This window comes from Elephas maximus, chromosome 3, assembly GCF_024166365.1.
Source record: "Elephas maximus indicus isolate mEleMax1 chromosome 3, mEleMax1 primary haplotype, whole genome shotgun sequence".
NCBI classification, from domain to species: domain Eukaryota; kingdom Metazoa; phylum Chordata; class Mammalia; order Proboscidea; family Elephantidae; genus Elephas; species Elephas maximus.
In genome coordinates this window covers 164,177,769-164,193,377 of record NC_064821.1, presented here as the reverse complement: position 1 = coordinate 164,193,377, position 15,609 = coordinate 164,177,769, and the positions used below count along the sequence as shown (strand labels likewise).

At 41.1% G+C, this 15,609-nt stretch overlaps 1 protein-coding gene across 4 annotated transcripts in view; it reads left to right on the top strand.

The window, feature by feature from the left end:
• The window catches only part of SLC22A15 (solute carrier family 22 member 15), a 73,859-nt gene that overhangs the window by 29,502 nt on the left and 28,748 nt on the right, over positions 1-15,609 (top strand). For 3 of the 4 annotated variants that reach the window (XM_049879998.1, XM_049879995.1, XM_049879997.1), the window contains 3 exons: positions 6,550-6,682; positions 7,558-7,758; positions 10,309-10,438. In XM_049879998.1, coding sequence (XP_049735955.1) covers positions 6,550-6,682; positions 7,558-7,758; positions 10,309-10,438 — 464 coding nt within the window. The remainder of the gene's footprint in view (positions 1-6,549; positions 6,683-7,557; positions 7,759-10,308; positions 10,439-15,609) is intronic. The other variant, XM_049879996.1, reaches the window with a different exon arrangement.

Genomic DNA, 15,609 nt, shown 5'->3' with positions numbered 1-15,609 from the left:
TGCTCCTTGGAAACTCTATGGGGCAGTTCTACCCTGTCCTATAGGGTCACTATGAGTCAGAACCAACTTGACTGCAGTGGGGTCTTTTTTTGGTATTCATGGATGACTCAGCCCAGACTTCACCTCTGAACTTCAGGTCTCTGTCCAGCTTGAATCCATTCTCTTCTCTGAAGCCCCACCTTGTCCAGCACCAGCCTGCGTCACTGTAATAGTCTCTGGCAGGTCTTCTACCCACACTCTCTGCATCGCAGGTAGAGGAACTTTTTTGACATACACCAGTATTTTACCTTTTGTGGTACATGCTGTTTACTCTCTGCCACTAAGCAATATGAATCCAGACTATTAAGCGAAAACCTCAAATATGCCATTAAATTGTCAATAGTAACTCTGTCTCAACTCTCTTCCTTTCTGTTTGCCTACATTTTTCCCTCTCTAAGAGCTGGAAGGCTCTGTGTGGCACCTGGCTTGGGCTCACACTGGTGTTTGGCACATTTATGTTCCTTTCATCTTTTATGTTAGAGGAACCTGCTGTTGGTGTCTGCCCTCATTTTTGTTTGATTTTCTCTTTGGTCTGCTTTCTTTAGATGAGTGAATGATTGTACCAGGGTTCTTACTGTTAGGCCCCTCAGATTCCTTTTGAAAATGGAGTATAAATAAATGCCCAGCTTATGAACTCAACCTGATAATTGCAATGAAGCTTATCAGCCAAAATACAGATGTTGGTTATAAAACAAAAACAGACCTAGATAGGTCAGCTTGAGAGACTAAAAATATTTTGGCTTAGAATCTTCCTTTTCCATTAATGTATGGGAGAAGAAGAGTGGATTTCCTGGAGTGGCCACTTGCAAGTGATTTTTCAATTTGGAACCAATTAGTATAAAAAGAATATCATTCTCTATCTTTAGAATTTGGCTTGTCATTTAAAAAAATAATTGGAGATTGATTAATAATCTCTAGCCAATGAAATGCTTGGGTGACTTAGAAATTTTTAATTTTTTTTCTTTCCCATTGCCGTTGAGTTGATTCTGATTCATAGCAACCATATAGGACAGAGTAGAACTGTCTCATAGGGTTTTCAAGGCAGTAATCTTTACAGAAGCAGATTGCCACATCTTTCTTCTCCAGAAAGGGTGGTGGGTTTGAACCAGTGACCTTTTGATTAGCAGCTGAGCGCTTAACCACTGCACCACCAGGGCTTCTTATGTTTTTTTTCTTTAAAACTTCATAGAAACACATTTCTTGAGAATGCCATGTTCATCGTATTTAAGTTTATTATAGTTTAATTTCTGATGTCCCAGTGATATCCTGGTTGGTACTAAATATTGATGAAAGGGTTAAAAAAATAAGCTAGCAATTGAGTCTAGTCTAATGGGTGACCTCTTTCCAAAACTTTAAAAAACTTAACCAATATGTTTCTCAAATACTGTAGGGATCACTGTTGTGGTGTATCTTGACAAAGTATAACTCTTTAGATCACATAGTAGATAGTGATAAATATTTAAAGTATATTTGAAAAGTTTTTAAAATTGAACATAAAACAAAATGTTTCAACTAAAATCTCACCTGCTGGGGGAGGGAGTGTGTGGAAAGCCAATTGTGAACACACTGTTCTAAGTCCTTGAGTTGGCACTCCTGCGTTGGCCAACAGCAGTTTTCCTGGATGTAGTGGAGAGATATCCTGGTTCCAGCTTCACATTCTCTGATTGCCATTTTAAAATCTGGCAATACCTTTCTACTTTTTCAAACCAGTTCTTGAATATATTTCAGGAAAAATAGATGCATTAGCTTGACATGAAGAAAAATAACTAGAAATTACTTTGGCACTTACAACTGGCAGCCTAAGGATCAGAATTTGAAGTTTGCTGCTCAGACATCTCTTGGGCTACTTCTTCCTAAAACTACCACTGACATTAACAGATACACAGTTGTTGGAAGGACAGTGTTAGAGCCTTTTTGGTGGATTTGAGAAGTTCTGTAAATGTGGTCAATAGGGTAGTTGGTTATACAGTAGCCATGTGTCTTAGACTGGGTTCTCTAGAGAAGCAAAATCAGTAAAGAAGCAAAATCAGTAAAGCGTATAAATGTATATATAGAGAGGTTTATATCAAGGAAATGGCTCACGTGGTTTTAGAGGCTGGAATGTCCCAAGTTCATGGGTCAGAATAGAGGCTTCTCCTGATTTACATAGCTGCTGCAAACCCAAGATTGGCAGGTCAGAGAGTAGGGCTCTTGCTTACAGGCTTCAAAGATCAATGAATGCCAAGATTGGCAGGCAAGACCGCAGGTAAGCTGCTAGCTCAATTCCCAAAACCAGAGGTCAGACTAACGGGAGCCAGCTGCAGGATCCAGAGCAACCAGAAGCACACGAGCCTTGCCAGAACGTCCCTTATTTTTGATGCAGGCCACATGCCAAAGGAAGCTCCCTTTCAACTGATTGGCTACTCACGTCAGAGCCCATCGTGGAGGCGATCACATTATATCAAATCTCATCATGGAAGTGATCACAACATCATACGACTGCCAGACTTCATCGTAACTGCCAAACCACTGATAATCATGACCCAGCCAAGTTGACATACAACCTTAACCATCACACCAGGATTAGCCCTTTTTTAATGATTAAGCACCAGACATATCAGTATAAAGCTAAACGTCTTGACCATATAAGCAAACTAGCAGAAATTGAGGTGCAGGATAATCAAGGCCAAAGTTGCAGGCCATATTTTAAAGCATGAAAACCCCAAAGCAAACACTAAGAACATAAAAAACAAAAAAAGTTTGAACTTCAAAGCATCAAAAACGAGTACAGTTGGCCTTGTTTATTGGCCGTTGTAGAGAAGGAATAATATCTCTGTGGCAAATACATCCCCATCTTTTCTAGGAAAAACTTGATCTCAGATATTTATTTTTGTATCTGGAAAAGTGTCGCCACAGGCATTCCTTATGAGTGTGAAATTCCACCACAGAACTATCCATGTATTCAAAATAAATTAATTTTTTACAAAACAAAAATTTGTCATTTGAATACCAGAACATTTAATATCTTTTATGTGAAACTTTAAAATATACTCTATGCTTTCCTGTGGAGAACTTAGCATGATTTAATCTTCTTTGATGACACAGGCCATACTTTATAATAGGGTTTGGTAATTGGAGGCCTTGAAGAGGTTGAATAATGTTTGGAGGAGGTAATACTAGAGGAAGTGAGGTAAAAGACTAAGGAGTGCTGATCTGAGTAAGTGGGATGCTCATAATTGAGGTTTTAGAGGTGATACATTTATTGAGGACAACAAGGTCTAGGATAGAGGCTCTCAACCTGGGTACCTAAGAGAATCACTGGAGAACTTAACAATATACCAATGCCTGGGCCCTACCCCAGTATTCTCAGAGATGTAGGATCCTTACAGCTTTTGACTTCACCATCCCTCATTTGTGGCCCTCTTCGTTATGGTCCAAAATGGAGCTCCATCATTTACATTGACATTCTAAGCAGTGGCATAGTGGAAAGGAAGAAGGAACAAAGGGCAAATCACTTGTCTCTTGTAGTAAGTTCCTGGAAGCTGCCACATGATACTTCTGCTTACATCCCATTGCCCAGAACCTGGCTGTAAGGGAGATTGGGATATTTAGTCTTCATTCTGCATAGTCGTATGCCCAGCTAAAATTCTATTATTATGGAAGAAGGGATATTTTAAAACAAGCTAGCTTCTCTACCACAGAAGGGTAGTGGGTTATATAGTCTGATAATACGACCTTTGGAGGAGCTGGTGGTTTTGAAGATTGAAAGTGCTAGTGGGGAACAAGAAAGGTATCTCTTCCACACCAGCTTCTCAGGTCCATGGGTGGAAAAGGGGAAGGAGCCTCCAGTTGAGAAGGATGCGGTTCACTGAGTGATTTCTTTGGGGGACAACCACATATCAGGGCAAGAAGGGAAAATACAGAGAAGTTAAGAATATACTTGAGGCTAATGAGTGGGGGCTAGCCAGACCGAGAGAGACCACCTGGGTGCCGAGTGCTAACTAAGCCTCATGAGGCATGATGTAATCTATCAGTGGTGCAGCTGATAAGAGCCCTGAACATGGAGGCTCAGAGGAGCTTCCTGGTTAGTGACCATGCATAGGAGAGGGTAGCACATCCTTTTTTGGGACATGGAACCCTCTGTACTGTGACCCCTCCCAGAGCTCACCCTACATATTTCTTTGTATTCTTTTTTAATATATATTAAAGCAATTTTTGCAGGTATGGTATTTCCCTTGAACTCTAAGCCATTCCAGCTAATTATAGGACCGAAAGGAATAGCAGGGGCTGGCTAGTGTGAAGTGGGGGAGTCATATGGACTCCTGAGCTTGTGGCTGGTACCCTGAGGGGGGTAGAGAAAAACCTCAAATTTAGTACTGACCGGTCTGAAGTGGAGGGAGTCATGTGGACTCCCAAGTTTGTGGTTGGTATCTGCTGATCTAGCCCCAGGTAGCTAGGGTCAGAGCAAGGGACTGCGTGTGGGCAACTGGGGTCTGAACTGAACAGGGAAGGGAAGCCGAGATTTCCATAGGACTCAGTCGGCATGTGGAGTGGGATTTGTTATCTACCACACAGTCTGGTGTCAGGAGTGGTGATCTAAGTCTACCCGGACTGATATACATAACTTGGCATCTCCTCATGGATGTTTTATAGGCATCTCAACCTACCTCCACATTCCCAAAACAGAACTCTTGGTTTCCCACCGCATGCCTGACATCCCTCGCAGCCTTCTTCATCTCAGTAAATATCACCACCATCCACTAAGTTGCTGAAGTTAAAAACCTAAGTGAAGTCCTTGGTTCTCCTTTTCCCTCTTCCTTCCACCACATCCAATCAGCAAGTCGTTCAGTCCTGCCTCCAAAGTACATCCCAAGCCCACATAATTCTCTCCATCACCACTGCTTCCATCCTTGCCCAAGCCACCATTATCTCCCACCTGCACTATTGCAGTAACCTCCCTACTCCCACTTTTTCTTGTCATAATTCAATCTCTAGGAGTGGCAGAGTAGTCTTTAAAAATATAAATCTAGTAATTCAGTGCCTTCCCTTTGCACTAGAATGAAATCCCAACTCCTTACCATGGCCCAGGTGATCTGATGCCTGCCCGCCTCTCTGACCTTATTTTGTACCCCCTGCTACAGACACACTGCGTGTCTTCACTTGGGACCTTTGCACTTATTCTCCTGTTCCCTGGACAGCATTTCATCATCGGTTACTTCTCATCACCCAGGTTGCACATGTCACCTCCCCAGAGATGCTTGCTTTAATGTAGTTCCCTCCTATCTCCCTGTGCGTTTACTTGTCTGTTGTCTGCCCTATTCCACTGGAACTAATATACTCCATGAGAGCAGGGACCACGTCTACCTTGCTCATCTCTGTAGTCCCAGTGCTTAGAATAGTTAACAACCTCTAGTAGAAACAAAACAAATAGTTGTTGACTGCCTGAATAAAAAATGTTTGGAACCTAGTTCAGTTTTTTGTCATATCATTTCCATTGTTATCTCGTTGTAATTATGACTGCCACCAAGAGTAATGACTTCCTGATTACTATTTCTAAGAGCAGTAACTTTCTAGTTTACTACTTCTAATCCATGAGGGGCTAGGAAAACCTGTTAACTAGCCTTGTTAAAGAATTGCATATGAAGAATGGGAGAATTCAGAAGTAAAGCACAACATTAGCAAGGGGGCATTGTGCTTGCCACCTCCTGATCTCTGAGTCTTTTCTTTGCTAAGAGATGTCCAGTAGCTGTCTTGCCCAGGTCTTTATCAATCTAGTCTTGCAGGAAATACAAGGGAAGAAGAGAAGTTGGACGATCTTTAACCAACAATGACTGGTTGTCAAAATATGGGAGAAGGAGTGGTCTGAAAGGTAGAGAAGGGGCAACTGAGAAGGGTAACTTCTTGCAAGTTCTCGATGAAAAGTGGCTCCTGATAAATGTGTCTTCACTGGCTCTAGGGAAAGGGGCTGGGAAGGGTGAAGATGAGTATTCTCTTGGTCTGCGAGGTTACTTCTGTAAGATCACCTTAATACATTTCCAGACAAGATTTTAGATAATGGTGTTTTAAGCAGAGGATTATTGCTTTCCTTTTAAGTTAATAAGTTGCCCTAAAGTAGAAGATAATTACACTCAAAGATTTTAAACCCATTAATTCATTGCCTCATATGTCAGGGAAATGGAAATGGATGGGAAACGACCCCTCCTCTCAAGAAACACAGGGGCTTAGGATGAAGGCTATAGTCAACAGATTTGTAAACAATTAGCTATTATATACTGTTTCCAGGACTGTTAAAAAATATGTGTAGGATACTAAGGAAGTACATTGTAATAATGATTTCTCATGCTTCTGAAGAGAAAATCTCCGTGGATGTTGCCCAAGGTGGATGCTACACTGAATTTTGGTCATTAGTGGGTCATGAGGTAAAGAAGTTCCTGTGTACAAGCTTTTGTTGTACATTTGGTTTTTTAAAAGCTATGTCAATACATCCATCTTTTCTGTGACCTAAATGTCTCCTATTTTTTCTTCCTCTAGTGGTTTCTAATTGCCAACAGATCTTACAAAGTCAGTGCAGCGAGCTCATTTTTCTTCAGTGGTGTATTTGTTGGCGTTATCTCGTTTGGTCAACTTTCAGATCGCTTCGGAAGGAAAAAAGTCTATCTTGCAGGTAATCTCCTATAGTGTTCATGAACTGCGTAAGAGGCCTTACTTCCTTAAGGTTCTCAGGGAACTAAATAAGGAGGACTCTTAGCTCTACTCTGACAACCATGAGGTCGCCGTGAGCTGGAGTCGACTTGACAGCTACTGGCTTAGTGGTTAAGAGCTCGTTTGCTAACCAAAAGGTCAGCAGTTCAAATCTACCAGCTCCTCCTTAGAAATCCTGTGGGACAGTTCTTCTTTGTCCTAGAGGGTCACAGTTAGTCAGAATCGACAGCAATGGGTTTTTTGTTTTTTTTTTTGGTATTTGTTTAAGGTTCTCAGGAAATTGCCACTTGGACACAGAGCTGATTTTTATCACATTGAGAAGAGCCCAAACTGCAACAGAGTTCCCCCTGGCCAAGCATATGTTAGTGGCCAGCACACCTGGTCAAGGCCAGATATTTGCATTGTATACTTTTCATAAATGATGGTGCTTCCTGCAACCTCCAAACTCCAATTTATGTCTTGTTTCTAAGGAGAAAAGTCAAAGATAGAGACAGTCTACTAGATCCATTTCCTTATATCCCTCTGTGTGGATTCGTTGCAAATGAGCTCTGCAGGGCTCGGCATAGTTTTCTCAACAAGCTAAGTGTGAGCTAGGATTTTTCAAGTTCCGGCATTATTATGAATAACTGAAAACGGTGATGGGCGGAAATCGACTTGTAACAAAGAGAACATCTCAATTTTTCTTTATAGTTTTTAAGAGAAACTTTAAAATAAAAAACTAGCTCAGAAAATTTAAATTTGCAAAGGTTCATCTTTCCAAAGTAATGAATATTATTTATTACTTTCATCAAATGCTGTTTTGCCTCTGGATAATGAATACTGTTCTTTTCTTGCTAGGTTTTGCTCTTGACATCTTATTTGCTATTGCAAATGGATTTTCCCCATCATACGAATTCTTCGCAATAACTCGCTTTCTGGTGGGCGTGATGAATGGAGGAATGTCGCTGGTGGCTTTTGTCTTGCTAAACGAGTGTGTGGGCACCGCCTACTGGGCACTGGCAGGTACTGCATACGTAAATCCACGCAGATCTGGAGATGGTGAGCAGCTTCAGAAAACCTCGTAGGGAGCCTTTTTAACCCTAGAGTCTGAAAATGCATTTGGATCCGAGTGGCTCTATGCAACAGTTAGACTTGTTTTTCTGAGTTTGTTTTATATGACTGTGAATGAGTCATGTTATTCACACTCTTCTGTTAAAAGTCTCCCCTGGTGTCTACCTCAGAGATGGTGGGCTTATGACCTCAGGGGTTGCCTGTAGATAATTGTGGAGAATGATATTCCCAGGAGGGCATTGACTGCCTTTTACCTTAACCTGAAAGAGAGTCCTGGTATAGGAAATAAGGAGAAACTCCTTTTTTGTAGCCTTCTTATTATATTTTATTAAATCCTTGTTTCATTGCCCTTTCTGGTTTTTTATAGTTTTCTTTACGACAGGAGATAGTATTTTTGTAGCATTTCTTTACTGGTTCTTACATTCCCAAGTTGAACCCATATTTTATATTATTTTTAGCTATCCTGTAGTGTTGTCGAGAACTGCGTATGTAGTTCATTAATTTTATTATGTATGCAGTTCTTGAGAAGATTGTGAAATGATAGGGCCGATGATGGGCCAAGTGAAGGATTGGTTTATTCCAAGTGCAATGGGGAGCCAGAGGGGAGTATTAAATAGAGGTGTGATGTGATCTTATATACAGACCCTGGTAGGTGAACAGAGAACAGATTATAGAGGAGTGAGTATAGAAATAGAGGGATCATTCTGGAGACTGTTGTGGTTGGCCACATGAAACCTGATGGTGGCTTACACAAGGTAGAAATCAGTAGAGAGAGAGGAAAGAGGGTGCACTGGAGCTGGAATTTAATGGGACCATGACTTAGTAAAGGATCAATAATGACAAGAAGCCCTAATCTTAGAGGCCAGGTGTATTTGATGCACAGTAATGCATCCATGGACACCCTCGTGGCATAGTGGTTAAGTGCTATGGCTGCTAACCAAAAGGTCGGCAGTTCGAGTCCACCAGGTGCTCTTTGGAAACTCAATGGGGCAGTTCTGCTCTGTCCTATAGGGTTGCAATGAGTCGGAATTGACTCATCGGTGATGGGTTTGGCTTGGTTTTGTTTAATGCAACCATAATAGCATTGATTATCTTAGATTTGCAGGAAAACCCCACTGTCCCCATTCCCTTACTTATCAAACCACGTGTTCTGATTTGGAGTTCTGAAAAGAGGGTCCCTGAAGCTGTCACTTCAGCTCTCCTTTTTGGTTCCCCCTTTTCCTTGCTAGGGCCAGCAGTATGCAAGTCCTCATTTTTTGTTAGTGATAATCTATGGACAGGAATCAAAACATTTGTTTTACAGGATTGCTTGTTGTAGACAGTTTTTGTTAAAAGATGAACAAAGTCCTGTTGCTGTGGGAGACCCACAACAATGGTTCTTCCATAGAAGAAAGATGTGACAGAGAAACGGTACAGGATGCTGGCTTTCCAATCAGTCAGACCTAGGGCCAAGTCTCGGCCCTGCTGTAGGCACCCCTCTATCCTTAGCTTCACTTCGCCTCCCTGAGCTATTTCCTCACTTCGGTGTAAGGCTGATAACAGCACGTGCTTTCAGGGACGATGTAAAACACTTAATGCTCACTAAACAGTAGCTGTTATTCCTGGGTGGTACAGGTGGTTGATGTGCTTGGCTGCTAACCAAAAGGTTGGAGATTCTAGCCCACTAAGGGATACTTTGGAAGAAAGCCCAGTTGATCTACTTCCAAAAAACCAGCCATTGAAAACCCTACGGAGCACAGTTCCACTCTGACACACATGGGGTCTCCGTGGGTCAGAATCAACTCGACAGCAAGCGGTTTTATTATTACTGCTAGTGGCGATAGTAGCAGTTATAGAGAGAACTTCAGAGGTATAGAATTTGCAGATACATTGGACAAACCAGTGGAGTTTAGTACACATCTAAGTTTTTATTTAAAAAAATACAGGATTTTTTTTTGCAATCCCAAGATTGATATTTTTCCCATCAGTGTGCTGACAAAAATCTGTACTTCATGGAGCTTGTATTCTATTTGAGAAAGACAGACAAGAAACAAGTGCTTATAAATATATGTCTGATGGTGATAAATAGAGAATGACGATAGGGAGAACTGCTGAGTGAACTGTGATTAAAAATAGAGATTTTAGGGACAACCTCTGTGATAAACTCCTTGTATTGCAATAACCTCATGACCCAACAACCCTGTCCCCCACATATGGCAGAAAAAACTTCCAAGACTCGGCCAGAGGTTCAGGCAGATATTTGTACAATGTCCAATGCAGAAAGCATTTGAGTGGGCCCTTAAAATTCATTGTGTCCACACGTGATTTCCATTTTTCATCTGTTGTTCCTCTATTTTTGACTCATTTGCTGACCTGTCTTCTAGTTTTATCATCTGCTGTGTGATATTTGTGTAGATCTTTCTTTTCTGCTCTGCCCCTTACACTTGCCAGGGTAGGGCTGACATCTTACAAGGAAGGAATTGGCTCTATGACTTGGGTCGGAAATGGTGCTACAGATGGTGCTTTCCCCAGTAACAGGTCTCTTTTTTCTTGAATTAGGATCCATTGGTGGCCTGTTCTTTGCAGTTGGCATTGCCCAGTATGCCCTGTTAGGATACTTCATCCGCTCCTGGAGGACCCTTGCCGTTCTGGTTAACCTGCAGGGAACAGTGGTCTTCCTCTTGTCTTTGTAAGTAGCTTTTCCTTTTAGAGTTTTTTCATGTACTAAGTGGAAGGAATGTCTTAAGAGGATGTAGGTCAATGAGCAGCGTTATTCCCTTTCAGGAGCTTGCCTGAACTGACTTTGGTGAAGAACTAAATTCTGCAAGTGCTCCAATGCTTGGCAGCTCCTGGGAAGAGGAGATGCTTAATTAATTCAAAATGCAGGTATCCCTTGTTTAAAGTAACCTCTCAGTAGACTGCATTTTAACCTCCAGATTGTTGGTGTAGGGGACTAATTTCTTTTTTAACCCAAATCCTCAAGCTTAAAGAGCTTTAGACTGCATCAGGTCACACGCTAGGCGTGATATTATAGAACAATATATTCATATTCGATGTGTGGCAGTTATTCATCCTGTAGAAAAGTATCATTTCTGGAACTCTAAAGGTAGGCACAGGAAGATTCTCAGATGTGGGGGAAGTCCTAGTAGAGATTAGACTCAGAGTTACAACAGGACGAATCCCTGGTCAGAGCAGGGCTCTACAGAGGGCTCACCTAAGATGTTCCACCGTGGGGCTATAAAACACCCAGTGTTACAACGTGAGCCACCAACCTAGGCCCATCTCACCAGACGTTTTTAACGTGGCTCATGAAGGGTTTTTCTCCTCTGAGGTATCAGACCTCTTATTTTAATCATTAAAATCTTTGGGATAAAGAAAATGTTCAGCCAATGGTGTCTACTTTTTTACTCTGCTGTATAGTGAGGGATACCTGTAGTAGTGCTTTGATTCAGATAATTCTTAAATTTATTAGCTCTTTAGTTCAGATTCTGTTCATTGAGATTTGGTGGTGGGCTGAACTGAAGTTTGTTTTCATGCTATCTTTGAAAGCAAGGGCATTGCTAGGTGAGAAAGTGAATATAGCAGAAATAGTTAACCTGTATTAAAAAAAATTTATTAAATGCCTATAGGTATATGAATTGGAGTGAGGTAGTTTTATTAGAAAGGACAACTGACAATATTTTGTTAGTTTATGTATTATAAATATTTGGAAGTAATATATGGGTACCTAGTATTTTTTTTTTTTTAGTATACTACTTTGAGTTAATGAGCATTCCTTTAAGTAGCTGTTGAATAAATGAATTTTCAAGTATTTAGTACATCTCATGCTTCTCAATGCCATCTGAATCTCATTTCTCCTTCAGTAGCAGTGTGGTTTTAGTGGATAATCCAAGCCATTCTGCTTTTCTCTTTCCAAATTGTAGTCTGAGTTTATTACGGCTCAGTGCTAGGAAATGCCATGAAAAACAGAAAATGGAAAAGACACCATAAATGTTAAATAGGTACATACTCCATAATTCCATTAGTGAAAGGCTCCCCATTTTATCTTTCCTGATTTTCTACTGCCCCCTTTTACTTACCCTGTGTTCTAGGCAAACTAAGCTGCTTGTTGTTCACAGCGGGCACCTTATGCTTTTCTGCTTCCAGGCCCCCTCCTCATGCTGTGTCTGCCCTTTTAACACCCTTTTCCCCATTTCCTCTTAGTTAGTACTCAGCCTTCTCAGTTAGCTCAATGCTGCCCCCTCCATAAAGCCTTTCCTGATCATACCGCCAGCTACAGATCATTCTCTTTCTTTCCTGAAATTCCATAGCACTTAACCCAGACCCTTCGAGTGGTGCTCCTGTTTCTGCCTCAGACTGAAGCCATCTCTCTTTCTAAACAGAGAACTCTGCCGCAGCAGGCTGTGTTTTCCCTTTGTGACACTTCCCCTAACACCAAAGCCCAGGGTCTTCCACAGTAGATGCTTTGTGCCCACTGGATGAATGTTGGCCCCAAAACATTTTGAAATACCGTTAGAATAAGCCTATCAGTAACACAAGAAAAAGTCACATGATTTTAGAGTCAACCCTTGTTTTTTCCTACCAGGAATATTCTTTCATAGCTGTAAAATTCTTCATTTTCACCTTACTTGATTTGAGTAGTTTTATTTTCTAAAATTTGGTACCTCCTTAACTGACAAAGATTTACCACATTAAAGATATTCAGAGACCATTTTTAAGCAGGGCAGATTGTTAAGTGAGCCTTGTGGCTTCTGAAGGTGACCGTGGAGTTTTATGGAGGGCGGCATGTCTTAGAAAGTTCAGAGGCCTGCTTTTTCCTTTAAAAATGTGTTTTGTTTGCATAATAAGCACAGGCTAGAACTTGTAGCACCAAATCGGTCTGTTGGCAGGCAGGTGAGCCTTTGTATCAGTAGGCTTATTGGCCTTGTCAAAATGAGGAGAAATATGAAGTTCAAAGTTTGCACAATCAAGACAGCTCTTTCCCAAGTGGAAATCGTTTTATCAACTCATCAGAGCCACATTTCCAAAACCTGGATAGCTCTCAAATATCACCTTTAAAAAAATTTACCTCAAAAATTTTAAGGTAATTTTGGTCACTTATAGTTTTGAAAACACAGGGTAGCTTAAAAGGAGGGGAAATGGCTGACATTACCCAAAAATACTGACTGTTGATATCTCGGTATATTTTCTTCTTGGCTGTCTTCTACTGCTCCTAATCCTCCTCAGTTTTAATTTTTATGGTCATATACTTTCTAGAGTGTTTTCTTCACTTATTTTTCTGTCCAAAGTGTATCTTTAGTTGCCACGAGTCAGCAACTAACAGCAACAACAGTATAGCTGCCTATTGTATTAATGGAAACACTGGTGGCATAGTGGTCAAGAGCTATGGCTTCTAACTAAAAGATCGGCAGTTCGAATCCACCAGGCGCTCCTTGGAAACCCTATGGGACAGTTCTACCCTGTCCTGTAGGGTTACCATGAATCATAATCAACTCAATGGCAATGGGTTTTGTTTTTTGTTGTATTAATGTAATATACTTTCTTACTAAAAGTCATTTTTTTTCTATTGTTAGACCCTGGTTACTTTATACTCCTTCATTTTTGTAAAGTATCTCTTCAGTGAATATCCTTGAAATAAAAAAATAAAAATAAATTGTATATATATTCATCACCGGTAGTCTTCTTTTAATTTTTTTTTTCAAATTTATATTTAGACTTAATCAGATAATTTTACATAGTCTTCCTGTGACCCACGGTGATTTGAGCCTCTTGATCCAATTGACAATGGGCAGACCTAACTTTCAACACGATACTCTTTTACTTGATTCTTCCCTTCAGTGGCAGTAATGGTCATCAGATGACAATCAAGAGTAATAAAGGGATTTTTCAGGATGTCATAGATGGCCTTTGTTCCTGGGTTTGTTGTCGAACAAATGTGCATGAGTATTTCCTCCTTACTAGCAAAACTCCTGGGAAAAATCCTGCCTTTTTGTTTCCATTGTCTTCCCACTTGGCTATCACAGTGCTTTGTACAAAATGTATAAGCGCTCTGTAAGTGGTCATTGGTGGACTGGCTGTACATTAAGGTTCCAAATTGTATAGAGTTTATTGCCATTTCAGTATGCTACTTAAAGGCACAGCGAATTCTAAAAGACATGTTAAATATATTATTTATCCAGGTTTTGATTTAAGAGCCCTGGTGGCACAGCGGTTAAGTGCTGGGTTGCTAACAGAAAGGTCAGTGGTTCAAACCCACCGGCAGCTTTTCAGGAGAAGGATGTATCAGTCTGCTTCTGTAAAGATTTTCAGCTTTGGAAACCCTATGGGGGCAGTTCTGCTCTGTCCTATAGGGGTCGCTATGAGTTAGAATCGACTCAACCTCAGTGGGTTTGGATTTTTTGGGAAGTTTTATGCAGATGAGGTCATACTCGATCAAAAGATACTTCATGTGTTTAGTAAATAAAGTTTCCATGTTCCTGTCATAGTTTGTCTTCAAAAGCCCTCTAAAACTGCATGCAGAACTGTGAAGAAATGAAAGGATAGATAACATCTAAGTCTTGACACTTTGAAGATAGCAGTGGCAATATAAATGCTTGACACTTTGTGGTTATATTAGAAAATAACCTTTATTGTAACTAGAAGTTAACCAGAAGATACCTGTCTTAGTTATCTACTGCTGCTATAACAGAAATACCACAATACAACAGAAATTTATTTTCTCACAGTTGGGAGGCTAGAAGTCCGAATTCAGGGTGCTGGCTCCAGGGGAAGGCTTTTTCCCTCTGTCGGCTCTGGGGGAAGATCCCTCTTCCTGGGTGATCCTCATGTGGCTTGGCACCTGTCTCCCCCTATCTCTGCCTGCTTCTCTATGCCTAATCTGCTCTTTTATATCTGAAAAGAGATTGACTTAAGACACACCCTATGCTATTACTGTCTAATTTTCGTAACAAAATCCATTCCCAAATGGAATTATAACCACTGGTATAAACCAAAACAAGCAAGCAAACAAACCCATTGCTGTTGAGTCAACTCTGACTTGTAGCAACCCTGTAGGACAGTAGAGCTGCGCCATAGGGTTTCTAAGGATCAGCTGGTGGATTCGAACTGCTGAGCTCTTAACCATTGGGCTACCAGGGCTCCATCACTGGTATAGGGGTTAGGATTTATAATACATATTTTTTGGGGGGGGGGGGAGTGGGGGGCATAGTTCAATGCATAACAATACCTTTTATTCTTTACGGTCTTTGGGGATTGGGAAGTATCCTCAGAGTATAATAAAGCTGGTATGTCAAGGTGATTTGAGTATTTTGATACTCAGAAGTAAACATTCAAAAGTGATGATTCAGTGGTAGAATTATCGCCTTCCATGTGGGGGACCTGGGTTCAGTTCCCAGCCAGTGCAACTCAAAACAGCCACCACTTGTCTGTCCGCAGAGGCTTGCTTGTTGCTGTGATGCTAAACAGGTTTCAGTGGAGCTTCCAGACTATGGCAGACGAGGAGTAAAGGCCTGGCAATCTGCTTGTGAAAATCAGCCACAACAGTCCAGTCCTGTTGTGTGTGGGGTCACCATGAGTCGGGGCCAACTTGATGGCACCTAACAACGTGGTAACACTCAAAAGTACCCAAGATGTGATAAACGCTGTTTAATTTTTTTGTGTAATCTTGATATACTCCCTGTTGTTGTTGTGTGTTGCTGAGTCAATTCTGACTCATAGCAGCCCTATAGGACAGAGTAGAACTGCCCCATAGAGATTCCAACGCTGTAAATCTTTACGGAAGCAAACTGTCAAATCTTCTTCCCACAGAGCAGCTGGTGGGTTTGAACCGCCAACTTTTCGGTTAGCAGCCAAGCACTTTAA